Genomic DNA, 26,322 nt, shown 5'->3' with positions numbered 1-26,322 from the left:
GCCTATGAAGCGGTATATAAGTCTACTGCTATTGCTATTGCTATTGCTATCTCCTAGCTGGCCATGAGGGGAGCCTTCCCAGAACTTGCTGCAGCACCATCATTCTTAGGCTGCCTTTGAGGGCCTGGTCAGGAGATGGGCTATCCAGTTGTGGGGAAGAGGGGAAGCTGTGAAGGGCTGCTTTTCTGTCTTCTGCCCCCCAGGGACATCCAGGTTTTTTTCCTATTTGGGTTGGACGTTCGCATATATACACATAATGCACATGTACATATATGCCAAAGAATGGAGGCCTTTGAACTCTGGTGCTGGAGAAGACTCCTGCGAGTCCCTTGGACTGCAAGGCGATCAAAGTGGTCAGTCCTAGCAGAGATCAACCCTGACTGTTCTTAGAAGGCCAGATCCTGAAGAGGAAACTCAAAGACTTTGGCCACCTAAGGAGAAGGAAGAAGGACTCCCTGGAGAAGAGCCTCATGCTGGGAACGATGGAGGGCAAAAGAAGAAGGGAATGACACACAGAATGAGGTGGCTGGATAGAGTCGCCGAAGCAGTTGGTGTGAGTTTGAATGGACTCCAGAGGATGGTAGAGGACAGGAAGGCCTGGAGGAACGTTGTCCATGGGGTCGCGATGGGTCAGACATCTAACTAACGCAACTAACAACAACAACTTATATATTTGTCACCACTTTGATGAAGGCCATCCAGTTCTTATAAAATTAGTAACACATCCAGAAGGCAATCTTGGGGGCCCAACCCACGCTAGTAAAATCACTCCAGAAGACCCACCTACCTCTAATCTGGCTTTCATGCCGATTGAAAAGACAAGTCACACCTCTAGGGACAATGTGACTTCACAGGGCAGGAACAGCCATGGGGAAGACATCTGGTCCCATCAGGGGACAGTATTTTTAGATGGAGCAACACCACAAGAGACGAATCCCAGAATCCCAGTGTTGGAAGGCACCTTGGAGGTCTTCTAGTCCAACTCCTGCGCAGGCAGGAGATATTGTACCATTGCAGACAAATGGCTGTCCAGTCTTTTCTTCAAGACCTCCAATGGTGGAGCATTCACAACATCTGGAGGAAGTCCTTCCACTGATTAATTATTCTGCCAGGAAATGTCTCCTTCGTTCTAGGTTGGCTTTCTCCTTGATTAGTCTCCATCCATTGTTTCACCTTCAGGTGCTTTGGAGAATACGTTGACCCCTTCTTCTTTGTAGTAGCCCCCTAGAGATTGGAGCACCGCTACCATGTCATCCCCTGGTCCTTCTTTTCATTAAACTAGACCAGTGTTTCTCAACCTTGGCGACTTTAAGTCCTGTGGACTTCAACTCCCAGAATCCCCCAGCCAGCAGAGCTGGCTGGGGGATTCTGGGAGTTGAAGTCCACAGGATTTAAAGTCGCCAAGGTTGAGAAACACTGAACTAGACATTCCCAGGAAATCTCTCTAGCTCAGGGTTGAACGATGGAGTTCTTGATGCTCTCTGGACTCTGTTGTTTTCTTGCAAACATTTCATTACCCAACTAGGGAACATCATCAGAGCATTGAGGGTGTTATCTAGTTGGATAACGAAACACCTGGAAGCAAACAACCAAGCTCAGACAGTACCAGGGCTCCACCATTAGATCCGTCATCGATGATATTGCAAGATGTCAACGCAATCACAATATTGACGGAAACATTTCGACCGAGATGGAAGGGCGTTGGAGAAGGCCATCCCGTATCTTCACCTCAAATATGGTGCCTTGTCCCCTTTCCCCTGATTAACAGGCTGATCCAAGATGATGGAATCAGGAAAGACAATTGCCACTCCAATTTTGGAAAATGTCATGCCAGATGTGAGTCATCCCATCTCATGAATCCTCAGGAGGGAAGGCAGATTTTTAGGAGATGATCTGATTTGATTCTCTTCTGCAGTGTCATCATTCCGGAACCATGACATTATTTTCTGACAACTCTTCCACAAGTTCCCTTTGATCGGCCTCAATTCATCCCTGTGTACATACATTCGTAGGGAAACAAACCATGATTCTAGCCAAGGGAATGGGTGGGGATGCCTAGTCAATCTTCACTGTAGTTTTTCCACCACAGGGGCGTCAAACTCGATTTCATTGAGGGCCACATCAGGGTTGTGTTTGACCTCGGGGGGGCAGGGGGGGGCATGGCCAATGTGACATCACAGATGTCGGGGATGCCTGTGGTGGCCCAAGTGCTCTGCCAGCGAAACTGAGCCTCCCGAGCTCCATTTTCGGCTGTGACGGCCTCCTCCTTTTTCTCCTCCTTCTCCTCCTCCTCCTCTTCCTCCTCCTCCTCCTCCTCCTCCTCCTTCTTCCTCCTCCTGCTGTCCTCCAGGTTGGAGAAGAAGGATAGAGCTGATTTGCTAGAATTTCTTTCATAATAATAATTTCTTCTTCTTCTTCTTCTTCTTCTTCTTCTTCTTCTTCTTCTTCTTCTTCTTCTTCTTCTTCTTCTTCTCTTCCTTCCTTCCTTCCTTCCTTCTTTCCTTCCTTCCTTCCTTCCTTCCTTCCCATCAGGAGCCGAGAACCAGAGGCCTTTGAGCCTCTCTCTGGCCCCAGCTCAAAAAACACAGCGAAATCCAATTCTGCAGAAAAGCCCTCGCCTCTCTGCTGAGCAGGATTTGCAGCTTGCAAGCGCCAGCCAGCCAGCGAGACAAGGTTACTGTCAGTCAATGAACCCGAGTAGCCGCCCACCTCGCTCAGCTGAGTGGCAGGTGCTGCGGCAGCCTTGCGGGGGCCGTGGCGGCCCAAGAAGGGAGTGTGCACAAAGGTGTGTGTGTGTCTGTGTGTCTGTGTGTTTGTGTGTGATGGTAGGAAGGCGGGGTCTCTCCAAGCATCCTCCACACTGACTGCAGAACCGGCTGACTGCGTTGCAGAAACCCACTGCGGCTGCTGTCCCGGAACCCCGAGGGAGGCGTTTGCTGCATGCTGCATGCATGCTGCATGCTTAGCATGGACCAGGCTTAATCTGCAGCAGGTTCAAACCCCTCCCCCCTCCCTCTACCACCCGTTTTCAGCCCCTCTGCTCCAGTCCAGAATGTTCTCCAGCCTGCCAGAGGTGGGAAGGGGCTGCTTCTCAGCCTGTGGCATAAGAAGCAGAATCCATAGGTGTGCAGGGGCTGTTTTTTCCAGGCGACATATTTATTTTATGTTTCACATTTAAGAACCGTCCATCACCAAAAGGCTCCGGCCGGTGTCCGATAAAATATTAAAAGCATTAAAGAAAAACAGCATACAAAATTTAAAAGTTCCTTACTGGAACTGCATTCTTCATTTATGCCTTCTTTCTTAAATATAGCGTGAATCGTCCAGCTCAGCATTTTATCTTTCTGAAGCCCCTAAAAGCAAGCTCTTTTTTCTCTTACGCTGCTGTTTTTAATCTCTTTGGTGAATTTTAGAACTAGAAAAGGAGAGAAGCAGAAAATAGCTTTTGATTTACCATCCCTCTCTCCCCCTCTCATCTCTCTCTCTCTCTCTTTCATATCTCTCTCTCTCTAAATTTCATTTCTCTCTCTCTCAAAATCTTTCTTTTTTCTTTCTTTCTTTTTCTTTCTTTCTTTTTCTTTCTTTCTTTTCTTTCTTTCTTTTCTTTCTTTTTCTTTTCTTTCTTTCTTTTTTCTTTCTCTTTCTTTCTTTCCTTCCTTCATTTCTTTCTTTCTTTCTTTTTCTTCTTTCCCTCTCTCTCTTTCTCTCTCTTTCTCTCTAAATTTCATCTCTCTCTCTCTCAAAATCTTTCTTTCTTTTTCTTTCTTTCTTTCTTTTCTTTCTTTCCTTCCTTCCTTTGTTTCTCTCTTTCTTTTTCTTTTTCCCTCTCTTTCTCTCTAAATTTCATCTCTCTCAAAATCTTTCTTCTCCTTTCTCTTTCTTTCTTCCCTTCTCTCTCTCTTTCTCTGTCTAAATTTCATCTCTCTTAAAATCTCTTTTTTCTTTCTTTCTCTTTCTTCTTTTTTCTTTCTTTCCTTCTCTCTCTCTCTCTCTCTATTTCATCTCTCTCTTACTCTCTGGGCAATGAAGTAATAAAATGGCAATTAATAAATCCTGATTGCATTGATTGCCCTCAATGGAAAAGGCAGAAGGGGGACAGAAGCTTTATAAGAAATCTCTAAGATATGTATGTATGAAACCTGAAGGCTTCAGGAAATAGGGCAGCATCAGATAGAATCAGAGCCTGAGGAACGGAGTCTGTGCATTTGTAAGCCTGTAGTTTGCTTGCTGGAGGATAGTTATATAAATGAAATAATCCCTTCTGGGACTTTTGCCACCCACGTCATAGACATCAAGTTGAACCTGAGATGTTCCAGCTTCCGTATATAGAGCAGTATTTCTCAACCTCAACAACTTTCAGATGGGGTGGACTTCAACTCCCAGAATTCCCCAGCCAACCAGGTCCAGAATTCCCCAGCCCAACCATCACAATTCTGGTCTGTGTCCACAATAAAAGATGGTAGAACTTCATCCTTCTGCTCGGGATGGTCCAAGTCTTCTCCTGACCCAACAAAGGGAAAGTGATGTTGATGCTTTGGCTCCCTCTAGTGGTGGTACCCTAGAATTGCTTCAAGGGGCCAATTTGACCATTTATTCAGGATGGGATTGATTTATGGAGGGCGCGCCTGCTTGAAATCCTTGAGTGACGACAGACAGAAATCTGGCATTTGCTGTCCAGAATTCCATCAAAGCCAGACATGCATTAGCTTGAAGTGGCCACATTCCCACAATTCTTCACGTGGGAGGAGAACCACTGTGGTGGCTCGTGACAACTTGAGAAGGGACCACGGAGGAATTGGGCATCCACCTGAAAGGCAGAGAAAACACAAGGGCCAAAAAATGTCCCTCTTCCTTTCCATCACTTCTAGTGCAGCAAAAACCCATTAACCAAACCCGGGCAGCAAGAAAAATATGGATTTCCCATTTCTTGAGTTCGTGCAGTTGGGTTTCCGCAAATGCCCCTTTTGGCGTGGAGAAGAGCAATATCGATTGACTAAGCACTCGGGTGCGGTAGGAGAATCCTGTGCTCTTCAGTGAATGTTCTGGATCACGTCTGCCTTATATGCCTCCCCCCCTCCCCCAAGTCACTCGCGGTGATTCTAGGTCGCTTACAGAAACCGATGATGATAACGTTATCTGTTTCAGTCGTGTCTGACTTGGTGGTTCTATGGGCCAGGTCTCTCCAGGGAAATAAACCCCCAATACAAACCCCAATTAACCCCCAACCCAGTGGTGAAATTCAATTTTTTTTTACTACCGGTTCTGTGGGTGTGGCTTGGTGGGTGTGGCAGGGGAAGGATACTGCAAAATCTCCATTCCCTCCCCACTCCAGGGGAAGGATACCGCAAAATCCCCATTCCCACCTCACTCCAGGGGAAGGATACCGCAAAATCTCCATTCCCACCTCACTCCAGGGGAAGGATACTGCAAAATCCCCATTCCCTCCCCACTCCAGGGGAAGGATACTGCAAAATCCCCATTCCCTCCCCACTCCAGGGGAAGGATACCGCAAAATCTCCATTCCCACCTCACTCCAGGGGAAGGATACTGCAAAATCTCCATTCCCACCTCACTCCAGGGGAAGGATACTGCAAAATCCCCATTCCCTCCCCACTCCAGGGGAAGGATACTGCAAAATCCCCATTCCCTCCCCACTCCAGGGGAAGGATACCGCAAAATCTCCATTCCCACCTCACTCCAGGGGAAGGATACTGCAAAATCTCCATTCCCACCTCACTCCAGGGGAAGGATACTGCAAAATCCCCATTCCCACCTCACTCCAGGGGAAGGATACTGCAAAATCTCCATTCCCTCCCCACTCCAGAGGAAGGATACTGCAAAATCCCCATTCCCTCCCCACTCCAGGGGAAGGATACCGCAAAATTTCCATTCCCACCTCACTCCAGGGGAAGGATACTGCAAAATCTCCATTCCCTCCCCACTCCAGGGGAAGGATACCGCAAAATTTCCATTCCCACCTCACTCCAGGGGAAGGATACTGCAAAATCCCCATTCCCACCTCACTCCAGGGGAAAGATACCGCAAAATCTTCATTCCCTCCCCACTCCAGGGGAAGATACTTCAAAATCTCCATTCCCTCCCCACTCCAGGGGAAGGATACTGCAAAATCTCCATTCCCTCCCCACTCCAGGGGAAGGATACTGCAAAATCTCCATTCCCTCCCCACTCCAGGGGAAGGATACTGCAAAATCTCCATTCCCTCCCCACTCCAGGGGAAGATACTATAAAATCTCCATTCCCTCTCCGCTCCAAGGGAAGGATACCGCAAAATCTCCATTCCCTCCCCACTCCAGGGGAAGGATACTGCAAAATCTCCATTCCCACCCCACTCTGGGGCCAGCCAGAGGTGGCATTTGCTGGTTCTCCGAACTACTCAAAATTTCCGCTACCGGTTCTCCAGAACCTGCTCAATTTCACCTCTGCCCCAACCCTTTGGAGGCAATAATGTAAGTCACCACTTGATGGGTTCCGTATCATTCTGATGTCCCCAGTTCCACCAGCAAATCATGTCTTTAGGGCCTTTTGAAAGAGCATCAAAGTGGGGGGCCAATCTTATGCCCACAGGGATGCTGCTGCACAGGGATGGGGCCACTATGGAGAAGGCCCTTCTCCGTCCCACCAGGTGGACTTCCTTAAGAGAGAAGACTTATAGAGAATAAAATAGAATTCTTGGCCAAGCGTGATTGGACACACAAGGAATTTGTCTTTGGTGCAAGTGCTCTCAGTGTAACTAAGGAGAATAAAATAGAATACATTCATCAAGAATCATAAGATACAACACTTAGTGATAGTCTCAAAAGAGAACCAGGTTGGCCTCAGCAGAGGAAAATATGTAAATGCAACAAAGGTTAGAGTGGAGGGAGGGGGGACAGTAGGGAAGTCAGGATGGAGAGGAGAAAGGAGAGGAATAGGAAAGGCAGAGGAAGGGGGGGAGGATAAAAAGGAGGAAGAGTAAGGAGAGAAGGGAAAGGAGAGGTGGGAAGAAAGAAGGAGAGAAGAAAGAGAAGAAACTAGGGGAGGCAGGAGGGAGGGAAGAGGAGAGGATAGTAAGGAGGGGGAAGAGGGAGGGAAAGAAGGAGAGAAGGAGAGTAGAAGGGAAGGAAGGAAGGAGGGAAGAAGGGAGGGAAATTAAGAGAAAAGGAAGGAGGGAGGGAAGGAGGAAAGGAAGGAAGAAAGGTATGTGAGAAGGAGGGTGGGATTGAGAGAGGAAAAGGACGGGGAAGGAAAGGAGAAAAAGAGGAAAGAAAGGAGGGAAGGAAGGAGAGAAGGAGGCAAGGGGGGAGGGATGAAAGGGGTATGGAAAAAAGAAACGAGGGAAGGAAAGAGGGAGGGAGGGAATAAGATACCTAATCTTTGATGTTTATAATGATTTGATATTATGGGAATATCTCGAAATGTAGTCAAATGTAAAGCAAAACAGTAGTGGATGTTGTATTGTCTTTTACAAATTATGGATGTTGTATTTTTTTACTAATAATTTTTTTTTTAAATTAAAAAAAAAAGAATACATTCATCAAGAATCATAAGATACAACACTTTGTGATAGTCATAGGTTACTAATAAGCAATCAAACCATACTAGGAAACAAATAAAACAATATAAATTGTAAAGATACAAGCAACATGGTTATAATCATAACTAGCTAATATATAGTCATAACTAATTAAGATGGTTATAGTCATAACTAACTAATATATAGTCATTAACTAACATAGTTATAGTCATAACTAACTGTAGTCATGACTAATTAAGATAGTTATAGTCATAACTAACAAATATATAGTCATAACCAACTAATTGGAATAATCATAACTGGAATTAACATCTTAGTTCCAATCTTATTCCCATAGGGATGGTGTTGCACAGCGATGGGGCCACCATGGAGAAGGCCCTTCTTCATCCCACCAGATGGACTTCCTTATTTATTTATTTATTTTATTTATTAGACTTATATACCGCTTTATAGGGCTTTCAGTCCTCTCTAAGCGGTTTACAATTTTTTTTTTTAGCAAATTGAGTCAGCAACTTGCCCCCACAGTCTGGGTCCTCATTTCACCCACCTCGGAAGGATGGAAGGCTGGGTCAACCTTGAGCCGGTGAGATTTGAACCACTGAACTGCAGATCACAGTCAGCTAAAGTGGCCTGCAGTACTGCACCCTAACCACTGCACCACCTCGGCTCTTAGGAGACCTATAACATTTTATTTCCAATCTTCCTTCTGCAGGGATGATCTTCCACAGGGAGAGAAGGTCCTTCTTCTTGGTCCCACTAGCTGGCTGGAAGAGATGACCAATGAATGAAAAAAGTCCACCCCCTTTGCTCACCAAGACTACTCGAGAACCTTTATCTTCCCATCTTTCTTCCAGGATACAAGACTCTGCTGAAATGCCTCTCTGGAAAATTTTGCCGTCGGGAACTGATTGGTATTATGGGACCTTCTGGAGCTGGGAAATCTACCTTGATGAACCTCTTGGCTGGATACCGGTGAGAAAAATACTTCCTTTGTATGAAAAAGCTTGGATTTTTTTAAATGGGAAGATTTAGTCCTGTACCCAGACAAATGCCCAGATAACCTTCTTCAACATCTTCGGGTTGATGTGGTACAATCCTTGAATGCCTCATTTCCCACAACAACAGTGAAATAAACTGGAGAATCTCTCGACTCAAGTTTTGAGTTTAAAACTTCCAGATATTAGCGGAGGGGGAGACCCCTCATCTCCCTGCTCAGCAACCTCTCCAGTGGTGGGTTTCAAAAATTGTTCAAACCTACTCTGATTAATACTTGGCATGTATTAATGATACAACCTCATTAATACATGCCAAGTATCTGAATTTTGATCATGTGACTCAGTGGTAGGTTTCAAAAATTGTTTAGAACCTACTCTGTGGGTGTGGCCGCCTTTGTGGGAGTGGCTTGCCACCCATGTGACCGGATGGGAGTGGCTTGCCGCCCATGTGACCGGATATGAAGATGTCAACGACACTTGTCAGAACCACCTTAAATTACCTCCCACACAGCACTGGGATGCATAAGAATATGGTGTAAACTTGTTTTTTTAAAGGCATCTTTGGTTTGCCTTAAAACAACTTCAACACACGCAATGTTCTGATTGCACCACAAACGCAGTAGTCATCCTTACCTTTCACAGAGGCACTGAGTTTTATAAATATGAGCATGAGAGTGTAGAATAATCATATCCAAGGACCAGTGGTGGGTTTCAAAAAAGTTTGGAACCTCTTCCGTAGGTGTGGCCTGCTTTCCGGGTCCACTGGTGGAACCTCTTCTAACCGGTTCGGTAGATTTGACGAACCGGTTCTACCGAATAGCTGCGAACTGGTAGGAACCCACCTCTGATCCTCTCTCTAAAAATAAATTCTCGTCAATGAGTGAAGAATGAGCGAAAAGTTTAGGCTCTCTTAAAAAAAGCAGTGTTCAGTCCCAGAATTCTCAGTAATAAATGTACCGGTTGTGGAAATCTGGGAGTTGAAGTCCATATAGTTGGAAATGGCCAAAGTTAGGAAATCCACATCAAAGGCAGATAAGTTTAAGAACTTTCTAAGACAGAGGTGTCCAACCTTGGCAATCTTAAGACTTGTGGATTTCAACTTCCAGGTTGGCTGGGCTTGGGAATTCTGGGAGTTGAAGTCCACAAGGCTTAAGGTTGCCCAATTCTAAGAAGCATTAGATCTTCAACCTTCACTATGTCTTACTTTCAGGGAAACAGGCATGAAAGGCCAAATTTTTGTGAACGGACATCCGAGGGAGCTGCGCACGTTCCGTAAGATGTCGTGCTACATTATGCAGGACGATATGCTGATGCCCCATCTCACCGTGAGGGAGGCCATGATGGTGAGTTGTGGCCCGCCAGTGGCCAGCAGAGCTGGCAGCAGATTCGGACAGTGAGGAGGTTGGGGAGGAACCTGGGCGAGTCCTGGAGTCTGAGGAAGGCTCTGAGGAGGGCTCTGTGTCAGAGGCAGAGAGGGGGCCAGGGCTGTATGCCAGTTATCAGCTGCCTTCAAAGTCAGACATCAGCGAGGCAGATGAACAGCTGGAGCCTGTTCCCAGTGTGCGCATGAGCAGGGTTGCCAGACGAAGGGAAGAGCTAAAGAATAGAGGTTGACTTGGACGATGAATGGCCCCTCCCAGAGGAAATGAAAGAGGAGCAAAAGGAGAGTGGAGTTTGCAGGAGACAATTAGTTCGCTTAATTAGTTCGTGACTCTCTGAGACTCCTTGCCAAGTTCTGCAGATATTGGCCTGGCAGCTCTCCAAGCCAGATAAGGTCTGTGACCGTAAATCCTCCCTTGAAAGACTTTGCTGGATGTGAATGAGGAGAATTCACGGTGAATTAATAAAAGGGGTTTTTGTCAGGACCAGGAGTTTGCTTCATGCTCTCGGGAAGCCTCGGTCAGAACAGGAGAAAAGCTTGCAACCCTGGAAAGGGAATTAAATAGGGACCTTCAACTGATGGGATGAAGCATCTGGGAGACCCATCAGGACACAGCTCACCTCCGGAAAAAAAGGGTGCTGAACCCAGAGCTTTCCAAACCAATTGCCCCAATAATTCTGGAAGCAAAGCGAAAAAAATGAGATCCTTTCCTTTTTCTCCACTCAGGCTTCAGCCAACCTGAAACTGAACGAGAAGCAAGAAGTGAAGAAGGAGCTGGTAAGTTGGCATTTCTCGGTTGTCTTTGAAAGCTCAAGAAGCAGAGGTGGGGACATTCAGGGAAGCCCTTTCTGGCTGGTTTGGATTCCTAGCAAATGGACGGATGGATGTTCTCCCATCTCTTCCGCTTCCTTATCTGAGGAGGCTGCTCAGTTTGCAGCTGATAAGTTTAAGCTAAGACCATTGTTGACAGCCTGGAATCTTCCCAAAGTGGTAAATGTAGCATCTGCTCAGGGGGGCTTGGCAGAATCAGGAGTCTTCCATGGCTTTCTGTTGTGGCCCGGCAGGAGTCGTTAGAGCTGTCGCCAGACTCCGACAGCAAGGGGGCTGATGAGGTGGCCTTGGAGGAGGTGGAGGACCCTGGACAGGGTGTTGACGCCGAGCAGGGCGAGGAGAGACTGGATGGCCACCAGGTGGCGGGGGAGCATTGGATCAAAGGAATGTTTTTATCAGTCCCGGCTCTTGCTGGCTGCGAGCCCAAAATAAACTCAGATAAATGCTCTGGCAAAAGTAAACTACCGCAAAACAGGATTATATAAATCAAATCACTTATCCAAGTGCTTTTTCTCGATGGTTGCAAACAAACGAAGAACTTGACTAGAACAGAAACAGAACGTTGACTTCTGCAACCAGGGCGTGGCACCATCAATCCTTTATCCGCAGGAGGAGATCCTAACGAGCCACAGCTGCTCGTTATCATCTCCTGTGAGTCCTCAATTGTTCCTTACAGTGGTCAGCCCTTCTCCTGTGTGCATCCTGAAACCACTCACAGGAGGTTTCTGTGTCAGAGTCTGATAGCAGCTCCAAAGGCTCCTACCAAGCCACAACAGCTTTCTGTCTAAGAGAGGGAATAAGGAGAGGCAAGAGGCTGAAATCATAGCCATTCAGTACGTGTCCCAACCGTCTGGGGTTTGATCTGAATTGGTCTGCCTCTGTTGAGATGCATTTCATGACGCTCTGTTTCTTAAATTTAGCATATTCAGGATGAGTGGACATCAACTCTCAGAAGTCCACAAATCCAGTGGACCAGTGTCTTTAAGATGGGTGGGCTTCAGCTCCAGAAATCCACAGATCCAATGAACTGATGACCTTAAGATGGGTGGACTTCCTCACGCTGGCGGAGGAATTCCGGGAGTTGAAGTCTACAGTTCTTAAACTAGACACAAGGACAGTTTTTCCCCCGAGCCCCATCCCTCCGCTAAACAAATAATTCCCTCACCACTGCCAAACCATTCACTCAAGCTGCATTACTATTACTATTAGTCTTCTCATCGTTTCTATCACACATCTCCTCCCGCTTATGACTGCAGCAGGATTCTAACCTTGTTGCTTCTATCCTTACGATTTATATTGATATTGATTGTTTCCTGATGCTTATTTTTACCCTATAACTATCATTAAGTGTTGTCCCTTATGATTCTTGATGAATGTATCTTGTCTTTTATGTACACTTGAGAGCATCTGCACCAAAGACAAATTCCTTGTGTGTCCAATCACACTTGACCAATAAAGAATTCTATTCTATTCTGTTCTGTTCTGTTCTGTTCTGTTCTGTTCTACTCTACTCTACTCTACTCTACTCTACTCTACTCTACTCTACTCTACTCTACTCTACTTCAGTTACTGAGAAACATTGGCCTAAAGGAAGGCTCATGGGCCTTTCTCATGGGAATTCTTTTTCTGCCATCAGGTGAACGAGATCTTGACAGCCTTGGGACTCCTGGAGTGTGCCCACACCCGCACCTCCTCTCTCTCCGGAGGACAACGTAAGCGACTTGCCATTGCCCTTGAGTTGGTCAACAATCCTCCAGTTATGTTTTTTGATGAGCCCACTAGGTAAGTGACAGACCCCCACCTCTGGTCCCTGCCTATATCTAGGGGAGGACTGAGACCAGTGGTGGGATTCAATTTTTTTTACTACCAGTTCTGTGGGCGTGGTTTGGTGGGCGTGGCTTGGTGGGCACGGCAGGGGAAGGATACTGTAAAATCTCCATTCCCTCCCAATCAGCTGGATCTCAGGACGCAGAGAATAGATTGGGGGGGGGGGGCAGAACCAGTCATGAGGTAGTATTTGCTGGTTCTCCAAACTACTCAAAATTTCCGCTGCCGGTTCTCCAGAACTGGTCAGAACCTGCTGAATCCCACCTCTGACTGAGACTCTTTCCTCTCGTCCCTGGGCCTGGTTTGATCTTGCAGAACATTGGCGAGAATCCTCCAAGAAATTGGTGGGATCTTGAGGTACGACCAGAACTTGTAGAAGAAATCAAGGACGCTTTGGGTTTGGAGTCAAAAGCTTAAAAAAAACAACAACTCCGCTTTCCCAAGGGAAAAAGAAACAGGACTGTTATAGAAATGTGTAATGGAAACACAAAGGTTGTGGCCCCAGTCTAGAGTTCCACCTCACCCCCAAAGGAGAAGGCCACCTCTGTCCTTGTGCCCCATTGCCCATAGTGGCTTTATCTGTGAAGTAACCATCCTCTGCTACCAAATGTGATGTTCCCGTGGTTCGTCCATGAGGCCAATGTGGAGAAAAGACACGGACACGAGCTTTCTCGGGATGGAGCGACTCAGATTGGGGGTCTGGAAGCCCCTTTTATTGAGATAGGACAAAGGCAGGAGGAGCGATAGCATGTGCTTAAAAACAGCCTGTAAAAGTACAATTTCTAATCTACTGGTCAAATCCTGGAGTCATTGGTAAGGCACATCTAGAGTAAACCTTATGGAGCACTATCAGGATGTATGTTATAGCAATAGCAATAGCAGTTAGACTTGTATACCGCTTCATAGGGCTTTCATCCCTCTCTAAGCGGTTTACAGAGTCAGCATATTGCCCCACAGTCTGGGTCCTCATTTCACCCACCTCGGAAGGATGGAAGGCTGAGTCAACCGCCGAACTGCAGATAACAGTCAGCTGAAGTGGCCTGCAGTACTGCACCCTAACCACTGCGCCACCTCGGCTTATGTAGGAGTTTGTTTTTTCCTATGTGGTTCAGTGTGGCCGCGCATGCCCCGTTATGCACTGGGCCATGGGTGACCACTACGCCTATGCAAGGAATTATATTACAACATTTATCCTCTCTTTTTCTGCCTCTCCAGCGGACTGGATAGCATGTCCTGCTCCAGGTGGTTTCCCTCCTGAAATCCTGGCCCAGGGCGGCCCGAACCATCATCTGCACCATCCACCAGCCCAGCGCTAAGCTCTTTGAAAAGTTTGACAAGGTGAGGCCTTCTGCGGGGCTCCGGAATGCCCGGGGAGCCAGGACGGTGCCCGAATGGCAGAAGGATGCCTGAAGGGCTTAGAACCTGTGGGGCAGGAGTTCACCATTGTAGAACTCCTTGATTTGAGGCTCCTGTGTGAACACCTCCCTTATTGCACTCAGGATTCGCACTTTCCCTTCTTCTTTCTTTCCAGCTCTACATCCTCAGCCAAGGCCAATGTATCTTCAAGGGAGGTGTGTCCAACCTCATCCCGTATCTAAAGGGGCTTGGCTTGCATTGCCCCACCTACCATAACCCGGCTGATTTCAGTAAGTCATGTTGGCCATAGATGGCTTTTGCGTCTGCCAGAGTTAAGAGATCCATGGCATGGTCCTTTCTTAGCAGGGGTGGGTTGCTGCCGGCGTTACCGTTGGTTTGCTTCGCGCACGTGGTGCTTGTGCATGCGCAGTTGCCTGCAAATTGTTCTGCGCATGCGCGGAACATTGTAAAATGACAAAAAATGCTGGCAATGGCAGGGGCGACCAGGGAACCGGTTAGGGGGCATGGCCAGCCTGTCATCCCTACCAGTTCGGCAACCCAGTCCCAATTGCCACTACCGGTTCTCCTGAACTGGTGTGAACTGGTAGCAACCCACCTGTGTTTCTCAGAATCTTGTAGTAGTAGTAGTAGGTAGTAGTAGTAGTAGTAGTAGGTAGTAGTAGTAGTAGTAGTAGTAGTAGCAGCAGCAGCAGCAGCAGCAGCAGCAGCACTTTGTTCCATCTGAGCTAGACAGTCACCCCCTAACGGGAGAGATCTCTCTTGGGTTTCAGGCCGATGTTCACCAACCTTATCTGGACATGCTGAGTACTTTTTTGAGGATCTCCTGAACATCTGGCCGTTTAGTGATGGCTTGATCTGAAGTTGTCCACCAGATGGGAATTGAGGGCCAGAGCCTTGGATCTAAGAATGACTTTCAGGAACTTCTTTGTGGGTTCCCTATTAGGACTCCTGAGTGGTCCTTGACAGAAGACATGAAACAATATTGGATTAGGAAGCTATTTTGATCCAACCCATCATAGAACAGAATATATAATGGAATGGAGTGGAGTGGAGGAGTGGAGTGGAAGGGAAGGGAAGAGAAGAGAAGATATGGAATGGAATAATGGAATGGAAGGGAAGGGAAGGGAAGGGAAGAAAGGAGAGGAGGAGAAGAGAAGATATGTTATGGAATAATGGAATGGAATGGAAGGGAAGGGAAGGGAAGAGAGGAGAGAAGAGAAAATGGAATAGAATAGAATAGAATAATGGAATGGAAGAGAAGAGAAGATGGAATGGCAGGGAAAAGAGGAGAGGAGAGGAGAGAAGAGAAGAGAAAATGGAATGGAATGGAAGGGAAGAGAGGAGAGGAGAGAAGAGATGGAATGGAATAATGGAATGGAATGGAATGGAAGGGAAGGGAAGGGAAGGGAAGGGAAGAAAGGAGAGGAGAGGAGGAGAAGAGAAGAGAAGATATGGAATGGAATAATGGAAGGGAAGGGAAGGGAAGAGAGGAGAGGAGAGGAGGAGAAGAGAAGAGAAGATATGGAATGGAATAATGGCATGGAATGGGATAGAATAGAGTAGAGTAGAGTAGAATAGAATAGAATAGAATAGAATAGAATAGAATAGAATAGAATAGAATTAGTCCATTTCTGGAAGCCACCAGAGAAGGCTAAAATTTGCATCCCTTTCTTAGGACCTTCCATTCAATGATGTCTTGCAATGGGAAATTAATCCGCCCTGTGGGAAATAGGCCCCAATACCAAAGCAGCAGCTCAGAAGCTCAGGGTTCAAATGTCACCTTGGCCACCCTTATTTTAAGTTGTTTCTAATGATCCAAGAGCCTTGTGTTCTCACATGTCTACATATACAAAAGCCAAGTACCACTCACTCATCACGAAATCTCCAGAACCGTAAAGCTTACAAACTTGAAATTTGGCACGTATGTTCCTCTCGGCTTCTAGGTGCTTGCTAAGTAAGGATTTTTTTAAAATGACCATTAGATCATTAGTTTCTCATACAGTAATTAACATGCTCTGATGCTAAGGAGTTCTACTCCCCCTCCCCACCTGAAAAGAACTCTGTTCCAACTGCCAGTTGCCTCACATTCCATTACCTCAGTTCAAACTGGCAGACGTTCCTCTCCTTCACTCCGGAGCGGTCTGGGGCTCCTTACAGTATTAAATGTCGATACCTCACCAAAATGTCTATGCCTTCCACTTATGGAACTGCTTCCGGACTCAAGGCGGCGGGGAGCGATATTCCCTTATGTGTTTCAATCACCAACCACCACTGAGCCAACAGATTGAACCGGAAGTGAACTAGATTTCTCTTGGTGGGGGTGTGTGGAGTGCTGAACCTTATCGCTGATTCATGAAAAAAAATAATGATTCTTAGCATGGAAAGGGTGAGGAGAGATGAGCGTCTCTTGGCAGAGGCATGAGCCTCCCTCTGTCTTCCCCACTGCAGTCATTGAGGTGGCCTCAGGGGAGTATGGCGATCTCAACCCACTTCTCTTCCAAGCCGTCCAGAATGGGCTGTGCACCATGGAGGAGAAGAAGAGCAGTCCAGAAAAGATGGATTCCTTGGTGCCAGAACCCTGCGTGGCGGTGAGTGATCTACAGAGGGCGGGGGGGGGGAGGTTCTTTGACAGCTGGAGGCCCCCAAGACACCAGCGCCATGTTAGGCTAGGCGAGGGCAGCTGTGCTACTCCAAGATGGTTCTGTTTCCATTCGCCCTCTCTTTTTTTTAACCAGTTGAGATGCACCATCTTGTGTATGGCTTGGAAAGGTGTCATAAATCTGGGGCCCCCAAACCCCAGTCCATAGACTGGAACCGATCTGTGGCATGCCAGAAACTGGGCCACGCCAACAAGCAAAGCCCCATCCATGGGATGCAGGCAGCATGTGAAACACGCAACCCTGCGGTCTGCAGAAAACCTCTCTCCACGGAACCGGTCCCTGGGCCCCCAAAAGTTGGGCCTCTGTCATTAAGTTTCCCTTGGAGATCACTAGAATTGTTGTAGTTTTTATTAACCTCCAATTTCTCTCTGTCTCTCTCTCTCTCCCTCCCTCCCTCTCTCTCTCATCCTTTACTCAGCCCCAGGATTTGGATCATATTGAGAGTCACACCTTTGCTACTAGTACGCTGACTCAATTTTGCATCCTCTTCCACAGGAGCTATATTTCCATCCTAAGAGACACGGTAAGGGGCCAGGGATGAAGAAACTAGATGGATGGATGGATGGATGGATGGATGGATGGATGGATGGATGGATGGATGGAGGAAAGAAGATGGGAATGAGATGGAGGAAGGGGGGGGAGGGAGGGAGGGAGAGGAAGATGAGTATAAAAAGGAAGGAAGGAGGAAGGGAGAGAGAGAGAGGAAGATGGGAATGAGATGGAGGGAAGGAAGGGAAGGAGGGAGGAATATGGGAATGAGAAGGAAGGAAGGAAGGAAATAGTAGAAGGAAGGCAGTCAGGGAAGGAAGGAAGGAAGGAAGGAAGGAAGGAAGGAAGGAAGGAAGGAAGGAAGGGAGACATGTCTCTGTGTTTTGCATCACATACCTTCTGACTTCAGTTGCTGTGACAACATCTGGAATATCTTTGGAGCTTTTAGGATGCAGAGCTAGGAGGGTCTCCTGGAGGGTCAAAAACGGTCAGGCTGGTGGCCATAAAAACCATAGAATCCCACCCATGGTTTATATGTGTTGTGGCCAGCAACTTGACTTTTGTTAACATCCGTGCATTCACACACGCACACATTGCGATGAACACTTCTAAGATAAAGCTGCTATTTGGGTCTCCAACCAGGCAGATTCCCCTTGCAGAGACTCAAGATCCAGGACTGGATCATCGTGTTTTTTTTTTTTTAAAAAAATTCCTTCCCAGCCTATTTATTGTTGTTTTTTTTTAAACAATGGCGCCATTTTCTTGGTCCTGGTCCAGCCCAAGATTCTGGCTGGCTTTCATCTGAGATGAATGTTTGATAGGTTACTTGCATTTTTACCAGTAATAATAAGGAGTATTTTGCGCCGGGTGCGGTGAAGGGAGGCTGGGATCATACGGCACAAATCCTCTTATCCTTCATCTTGTTCAGAGGTTTTTAATGAGCTCCTTGAGCAGCCCTGGGCAGCCTGCCAAATGCGATTCCCTCGCCACCATCAAGAGCAGGAAAATGAAAACGTTGCATCCATCAGCTTCTGAAAACGGGAGGATACCCTAGAGATTGGGGTGCTTCTCACCCATCGCCACACTGGGATAACTGGGTGACTGGCTTTTCAACCCAACCTGTTGTGGGGAGCCAGCCCTTGTAGTTGCCCAATCAGTGCTGTGGCTTTCCTCATGTTGTGGCCCGCCAGTGGAGAGTCGGACAGTGAGGAGGTTGGGGAGGAACATGGGCCAGTCCTGGAGTGTGGAGAAGGTTCAGACGAGGGCTCCGCGTCAGAGGCAGAGAGGGGGCTGAGGCCATCTGGCAGTGATGAGGTGCCTTCAGAGCAGAGGTGATTTTCCTACCGGTTCGGCCCAGTCGGATGAGTAGGTAGTAACTCGGCCTGCCACACCCATGAACGGTTCTCGCTGTGCTGCCACCATTTTGTTTTTTGCTTCTGCACATGCACAGAAGCATTTTTAGTACGGCGCATGTGTGCATAATGCGCATCAAGCGCACACGCGAAGCACGTACCTGAGCAAACTGGCAATAGTAGCAGCGGAATCCACTCCTGCTTCGGAGCTCGGCAGCAGTGAGGCAGAGGAACAGCTGGAGCCTGTTCCCAGTGGGCGCATGCGCAGAGCTGCCAGAAGACAAGGGCAACTAAGAAATCAGGATCGACTTGGGAGTAAAGCCACACCTTGGAGGCGATTGGGTCCCTCCCCATAGGAATAAAAGAGGAGCGAACGGGGGATTTGCAGGAAACAAATCATTTGTTCGGTCGTTTGGTCGTTAGATTCGTTTCAGGAGTGTGAAGACCTGTCCCTGAATCTCAGGGACTCTGTGCCCAGTCTTTCCTTGCAAAGCACCTCCATTGGAAACTATTGACATGGCAGCTTTCCAAGGTTGATAAGGTCTGTGGTCATAAATACTCCTTTGAAAGACTATTTGCCAGGCCTTTGCTGAAGGTGAATGAGAGGAATCCACATTTGTTTAATAAAAGGGGTTTGTCAGGACCAGGATTCTGCCTCCTGCTTTTTGGGGAAGCCTCATTCAGAACAAGATGTTCCGATGCTTTGCCAAAGGAGATAAAAGTATCTTTCGCAGGAAAATCCTTCCCTAGCTGACTTACAGGTCTTCTTGTTCTGCACAGCTGCTCACCCACCTGCGGTTCATGTCACACATCTGCACGGGGGTGTTGATCGGCCTGCTCTACCTACACATCGGCAACGATGCCACCAAGGTCTTCAACAACACCGGCTTCCTGTTCTTCTCCATGCTGTTCCTCATGTTTGCTGCTCTGATGCCCACAATTTTGACATGTGAGTTGGGGGGGGGGGTCTCTTTGTAGAAGAACAGCCTGGCATCTTTAGGGCTCTTCTGGGTGAGACACGTGGGTGACACCAGGAAGAAGGAAAATCTGGAGCTTTCCAGGTGTTGACCTAGAGAGGATGGGAGAGTTTCTGCAGAAGAAGAATTAGATCTTCGCGACTTAGTTTATTTTCAGGAGGACATGACGTCTTCTAGTTGGGGCCCCCACATTTTTTAAACCTATTTTTGGGCCTCCAAGCCTTGCTGGTGAGATAGTGATATACCATGTTTTTTCAGAGTATAAGACTCACTTTTCCCCCCTTAAAAGAGGGTGAACATTTGGGTGCGTCTATACACCAAATGTAGCTCTGCCCACTGCTGTCCCCCACTCTTCGGCTTCTGCCTTCCAGCAATTTGCCTCCTTGCAGCAAACAGCCTGTTTCAGTTTCCGCTTCAGCACAGACTGATTAGTACAAGCAGCTGATTGTCTCTTGGATTGGCCTCCCAACGATCAGCAGTTTCAGGCTGTAGGGATTGTCATTGCCTATTGCCACCTCCGTGCATCCCATTTTCAGCCTCCGCATCCCATTTTTGGTCTCTATGTACCCCATTTTCCGCCCATTCCAATCTCCGCTACCTGGACATGGGTAGAAAATGGGGCACATGGAGGCCAAAAATGGGGCATGCGGAGGCTGAAAACAGGATGCAGAGGGCGAAAATGGGGCACGGAGGCGGCAATCGGCTATGGCAATCCCTGCCGTCTGAAACAGCTGATGGTTGGGAAGCTGATCCAACCGACAATCAGCTGCGTGTGCTAATCAGGCTGTGCTGAAATGAAAAGGGCCGTGGGCTGTTTGCTTGCGAGGAGGCAAATTACTGCGAGGCAGATTTCTTTTTTCTTGTTTTCCTCCCCAAAAGCTAGGTGCATCTTATACTCCAAAAATACGATAACTGGGGAGTGGTGAGGGCTAGCGGTTCTGGAGTTCTTGATCAATGAGAGGAATGGGAGGGCTGAATAAATCCTGTTAATCCAACTTTTCTTTTTCCTCGCAAAGCAATCAAACAGATGCACTAAGCTCCTGAAAAGCTTAACATATAAACAAACATTGAATCGCGGAGTGGGGGAGGGCTGGGAATTGTATCGCTGCGAAACTGGGGAATAGATGGGGGTTATCGAAGGCCGAATATGGCATTTTCAGGATCCTGCCTTGGCGTGCATATTTTCCAGGGAGACAAGCCAAGCCAAGACAGGAGGATCATTTATTACAATTTATCAGAATACTAGCTGGATACCCGTGCTTCACAACGAAACTATACGATTGGGCAATGCAGGAGAAAGCCGGTTCACTCCGGTTCAATCCTTTGGCTCGTTGGTGGTCGGTGATTGAACCACATAAGGGAATATTGCTCCTGCTGCCTTCCTCCCCTGGGTGGATATACACTGTTCTTTTCAACTCCCTCCCCCATCTCCCTCCCTCTCCTTCCCACCCTCCTTCTCTCTCTCTCTCTCTTTCTCTTTCTCTTTCTCTCTCTCTCTCCCTCTTCCTCTCCCTCTTTCTCTCTCTGCAGTCCCCCTCGAGATGTCCGTCTTCCTGCGGGAACATCTCAACTACTGGTACAGCCTAAAAGCCTATTTTCTGGCCAAAACTGTAGCAGATATTCCTTTTCAGGTAAGCACTCCTCCTGACCCCCAGGGGTCCACTGCTTTTTACAGCTTGATAGAAGGCCAAGTTTCAACAGGTGCCGCTGAACGTAGAGGTAATCCTTTATTTACAATTACAATTAGAATAGCAGAGTTGGAAGGGACCTTGGAAGTCTTCTAGTCCAACCCTCTGCTTAGGCAGGAAACCCTACGCCACTTCAGACAAATGGATATCAACATCTGCTTAAAGACTTCCAGTGTTGGGGCATTCACAACTTCTGGAGGCAAGTTGTTCCACTGATTCATTGTTCTCAGTGTCAGGAAATTTCCCCCTTAGTTCTAGGTTGCTTCTGTCTTTAATTAGTTTCAACCCACGGCTTCTTGTCTTACCCTCAGGTGCTTTGGGGAATAGTTGACTCCCTCTTCTTTGTGGCAGCCCCTGAGATACTGGAAACACACCTTCATGTCTCCCCTAGTCCTTCTTTCCATTAAACTAGACCTACCCAGTTCCCTGCAACCGTTCTTCAAACATTTTAGCTGCCACTTAGGCACTTCCATCACTAAGTGATGCGATTGTTAAGTCAACCGTGCCTGATTTTATGACCTTTCTTTGCCATGGTCATTAAGCAAATTTAGTTTTCTCTCCTCACGTTGCTTATTGGGAAAGTCACCAAATGGCCATCACAAGACCCCGGGATGATACAACCTCATCAATACATACCAAGTATCTGAATTTTGATCATGTGACTCAGTGTTGGGTTTCAAAAATTGTTTGAACCTACTCTGTGGGTGTGGCCCGCCTTTGTGGGAGTGGCTTTCCGCCTATGTGACCAGATGGAGTGGCTTGCCGCCCATGTGACCGGATATGAAGATGCCGACGACACCTGTCAGAACCACCTTAAATTACCTCCCACACAGCACTGGCCTGCATAAGAATAGGATGTAAACTTGTTTTTTAAAAGGCATCTTTGGTTTGCGTTGAAACAACACACGCAATGTTCTGATTGCACCACAATCGCAGTAGTCATCCTTACCTTTCACAGAGGCCCTGAGTTTTATAAATATGAGCATGATAGTGTAGAATAATCATATCCAAGGACCAGTGGTGGGTTTCAAAAAATTTTTGGAACCTCTTCTGTAGGTGTGGCCTGCTTTCAGGGTCACTGGTGGAACCTCTTCTAACCGGTTCGGTAGATTTGACGAACCGGTTCTACGAATAGGTGCAAACTGGTAGGAACCCACCTCTGATGTGACTGCAGGACACTGTGATGGTCATGAGAGAGCTGGTGAAAAGTCCTAACTTTGGCTATTAAACAAATGGTCATACGTTGAGGACCATCCGTGGTGGTGGAGCCAAGGGTTGGTTGCTCCCTTGGTGGAGGACGTGGCCTCCCCTTAACTGAGAGACATTTCAACCAATACTTTATTCTGAAGGACAGATCCTTATTCATTGGTCCCCCCCCACTTCTTCTGCAGATCATCTGTCCCTCACCTACTGTAGCATTGTTTACTGGATGACCGGCCAGCCTCCTGAAGCGATCCGCTTCCTACTCTTCTCAGCGTTGTCCACCCTCACCGCCTTGGTGGCCAATCTGTGGGTCTTAATGGAGCAGCGTCCAGCTCCCACAAGTAAGGTCTACAGCACCATGGTCCCGAGTGGTTCGGGAGCTCTCTTGATGGGGAGGAGAACTCAACGTTGTTATCCCGGAGTTCTAATGGGATCACACCCAAAAAGAACTAAGGAATCACAAAGCGAGAGCCAAGTTGTAAGATCTAATCAAAGTCCTTCTTTAAATATATATGGATGGCTAGATGGATAGATGGATAGATGGATAGTGGATAGATGGATAGATGATAGATGGATAGATGGATAGATGGATAGATGGATAGATGGATGATGATAGATGGCTAGAGATAGATATGTTGCATTTGTGCTGACAATAAATAAAGGGAGACTAGTATAGATCTATTTCAAGCTATTTAGCTCTCATCAGCTAGCCATACCCTTACTGGGATTTGAACCTGGGCTGTATTACATATCAGGCAGTTATATTAGCCACCTAAAACCACAGGCTCTCTTCCTTTATCAGCTAGGCCAGGGAAATAGTATGTATTATGTGGCTAGCTTGAAATAGATCTATACTAGTCTCCTTATTTATTTATCAGCACAAATGCGACACAAATGTAACAAAGGCAACAGTAAAAATAATGGCTTTCTGTCGTGATGGTCTCTTGTGACGAGCCGATAGACAGAGAAAGGAAGCAGTCTGCTTCCTCCCATATTTGGGCATACCAGGGTTGTGACACTAAAATACATACCTATTTCCCTGGCTCAGCTGATAAAGGAGGAGAACCTTGTGGCTTAGTGGTTAACACAACTGCTTAATATGTAATACAGCACAGGTTCAAATCCCAGTAAGGGTATGGCTAGTGATGAGAGCTAAATAGCTTGAAATAGATCTATACTAGTCTCCCTTTATTTATTTATCAGCACAAATGCAACACAAATGTAACAAAGGCAACAGTTAAAAATACTGGCTTTCTGTCGTGATGGTCTCTTGTGATGAGCCGATAGACAGAGAAAGGAAGCAGTATGCTTCCTCCATATTGGGCATACCAAGGGGTTGTGAATACATACATACATCACATACATCAATACATAGCTACATACATACATACATACCATTAAACGCAAGGGCTTCGCACACAATCACACAGACACACAACACAAAAACACCCTTTGCAGGGATTGTCATTGCCTAATTGCGCCTCTGCGCATCCATTTCAGCCTGCCACATGCCGCAGTTTTCAGCTCCGTGCGCCGCATTTTCTGCCCGTTCCAGGCGGCGGGGATTGGAACGGCAGAAAATGGGGTGCGCAGGGACCGAAAATGGGATGCACGGAGGCAGCAATAGGCAATGGCAATCCCTGCAGTCTGAAACAGCTGATGGTCAGGAGGCCGATCCAACCAACAATCAGCTGCTTGTGCTAATCAGGCTGTGCAGAAGCTGAAACAGAAAGCGGCTGTTTGCTGTTTGCTGCAAGGAGGCAAATTGCTGGGAGGAAGAGGCCAAAGGATGGGGGCCGGTGGGTGGGAGGGGCTACATTTGGTGTATAAGGCGCACCCAAATTTCCACCCTCTTTCATGGTTCTCTTCCAACCATCTTACCCATCTCTTTTCTCCCACCATGTTCCTCCCAGGTGGCCACTTTCGTAGGTCCGGTTTCAGCCATTCCAGTCCTTCTCCTCTCCGGCTTCTTTGTCAGTTTCAAGACCATCCCTACCTACCTGCGGTGGAGCACCTACGTCTCTTACGTCAGGTAAGGGCTTTGGCAAAGAGAAGCACCTGGAGCTCCCTTCAGCTCAGGCTGAGCTCCCGACAGCTTCAGACTACGGTCACAGACATCCAGTGATAGACAGCATTTTCACTCTCTCTCTCTCTCTCTCTCTCTCTCTCTCTCTCTCTCGTCTGTCTATCTATCTGTCTACCTATCTATCATCTATCCTCTCTCTCTCTCATCCTATCCTATTCTATCCTATCAATCTATTATCTCCCGGTATCTACCAATCCATCCATCCATCCATCCATCCTTCCATCCATCCATCCATCCATCCATCCATCCATCATCCATCCATCTACAGTATCTATCATCTCCCGGTATCTACCAATCCGTCCGTCCGTCCATCCATCCATCCATCCATCCATCTATCTATCTACAGTATCTATCATCTCCCGGTATCTACCAATCCATACGTCCATCCGTCCTTCCATCCATCCATCCATCTAACTACAGTATCTATCATCTCCCGGTATCTACCAATCCATACGTCCATCCGTCCGTCCATCCAACCATCCATCCATCCATCCATCCATCCATCCATCCATCCATCCGTCTTTCCATCCATCCGTCCATCCATCCATCCATCCATCCATCCATCCATCCATCCATCCATCCGTCCATCTATCTATCTATCTACAGTATCTATCATCTCCCGGTATCTACCAATCCATCCATCCATCCATCCATCCATCCATCCTGTCCGTCCATCCTGTCTGTCTGTCTGTCTGTCTGTCTCTATCTATCCATCCATCCATCCATCCATCCAGCCAGCCACCCAGCCACCCATTATTCTATTTATCTGTCTGTCTGTCTGTCTATCTATCTATCGATTTATCCATCCATCCATCCATCCATCCATCCATCCATCCATCCATCCATCTACAGTATCTATCATCTCCCGGTATCTACCAATCCGTACGTCCATGTCCGTCCATCCAACCATCCATCCATCCATCCATCTATCTATCTATCATCTATCTACAGTATCTATCATCTCCCGGTATCTACCAATCCATCCGTCCGTCCATCCATCCTGTCCGTCCATCCTGTCTGTCTGTCTGTCTGTCTGTCTGTCATCTCTCCCTCCCCGCATCTCTGCCATACTGAATTATGCGAGATGCTCCAGTCCCTTTTCGGAAGGACCCGTATTCCACTTCCTCTGTAGCTCCCTTTACACTCTCTGCTCTGCTCTGCCTCAGGTACGGCTTTGAAGGCATCATCCTCACCATCTACTCCATGGACCGTGGAAATCTGGACTGCACAGAAAGCGATTGCCCCTTCCAGGACCCAGCCAAGATCCTGAAGGAGTTGGATGTGGAAGAAGCCAAACTGTACCTCGACTTTGCAATCTTAGGCGTTTTCTTTTTCATCATCCGCCTCCTGGCTTACCTCACCCTCAAGTACAAGGTGAAGGCAGAAAGATAAGAGGGGAGACGGACCCAGTTCCTGATGCTGTGGGACAGACACAGCCAGCCAGGCAACGCCCTTCCTACCACTGCCCTCCTGCCCCGAATGGAACCTCTGCAGGCTTCAGGTCAAAGAGGGAGACGCTGGAGAGCTGGTGACCCCTTCAGCTTGGCCAAAGACGGATGAAATATCTCAGAACTGTTTTAACCTACATTCTTCATGACAAATAAGGCTTCCTCCCTCCTTTCTTCCCCCTTTCCTTCCTTCCCTTCCTCCTTCCCCTCCTCTATTTCCTTCTTTCTCATCATTCCTCCCTTCCTATTACCATCCTTCCTCTCCTCCCTCCCATTTTCCTTCCTCTTCTTTCTATTTCCTTCCTCTCCTTCCCATTTTCCTTCCTTCTCACCTTATTTCTTCCCTTCCTTCGTTCTCTCCTTCCTTCCTATTACCTTCCTTCCTCTCCTCCCTCTCCCCATTCTCCTTCCTCTCCCTATTTCCCTCCCTCCCTTCCCATTTTCCTTCCTTCCTCACCTTCCTTCCTTCCCTTC

The 26,322-nt window shown here is 47.4% G+C and overlaps 1 protein-coding gene across 1 annotated transcript in view; it reads left to right on the top strand.

Annotated features, from left to right (window-relative positions):
- ABCG4 (ATP binding cassette subfamily G member 4) overlaps window positions 1–25,792 on the top strand; it is a 32,333-nt gene extending 6,541 nt beyond the window's left edge. The window contains 15 exon segments of the mRNA XM_032229826.1: window positions 8,389–8,506; window positions 9,740–9,879; window positions 10,644–10,687; window positions 12,378–12,523; window positions 13,784–13,803; window positions 13,806–13,906; window positions 14,100–14,214; window positions 16,394–16,527; window positions 17,024–17,128; window positions 19,227–19,395; window positions 20,954–21,054; window positions 22,503–22,512; window positions 22,515–22,660; window positions 24,228–24,346; window positions 25,567–25,792. Of these exon segments, the coding sequence (XP_032085717.1) occupies window positions 8,389–8,506; window positions 9,740–9,879; window positions 10,644–10,687; window positions 12,378–12,523; window positions 13,784–13,803; window positions 13,806–13,906; window positions 14,100–14,214; window positions 16,394–16,527; window positions 17,024–17,128; window positions 19,227–19,395; window positions 20,954–21,054; window positions 22,503–22,512; window positions 22,515–22,660; window positions 24,228–24,346; window positions 25,567–25,792 (1,694 nt within the window).
- Window positions 25,793–26,322: the final 530 nt, after the last annotated feature.

The sequence above is a fragment of the Thamnophis elegans genome, chromosome 13, assembly GCF_009769535.1.
Source record: "Thamnophis elegans isolate rThaEle1 chromosome 13, rThaEle1.pri, whole genome shotgun sequence".
NCBI classification, from domain to species: Eukaryota; Metazoa; Chordata; class Lepidosauria; order Squamata; family Colubridae; genus Thamnophis; species Thamnophis elegans.
The sequence above is the reverse complement of the archived record's forward strand: the minus strand, read 5'-3'. Positions and strand labels throughout refer to the sequence as shown.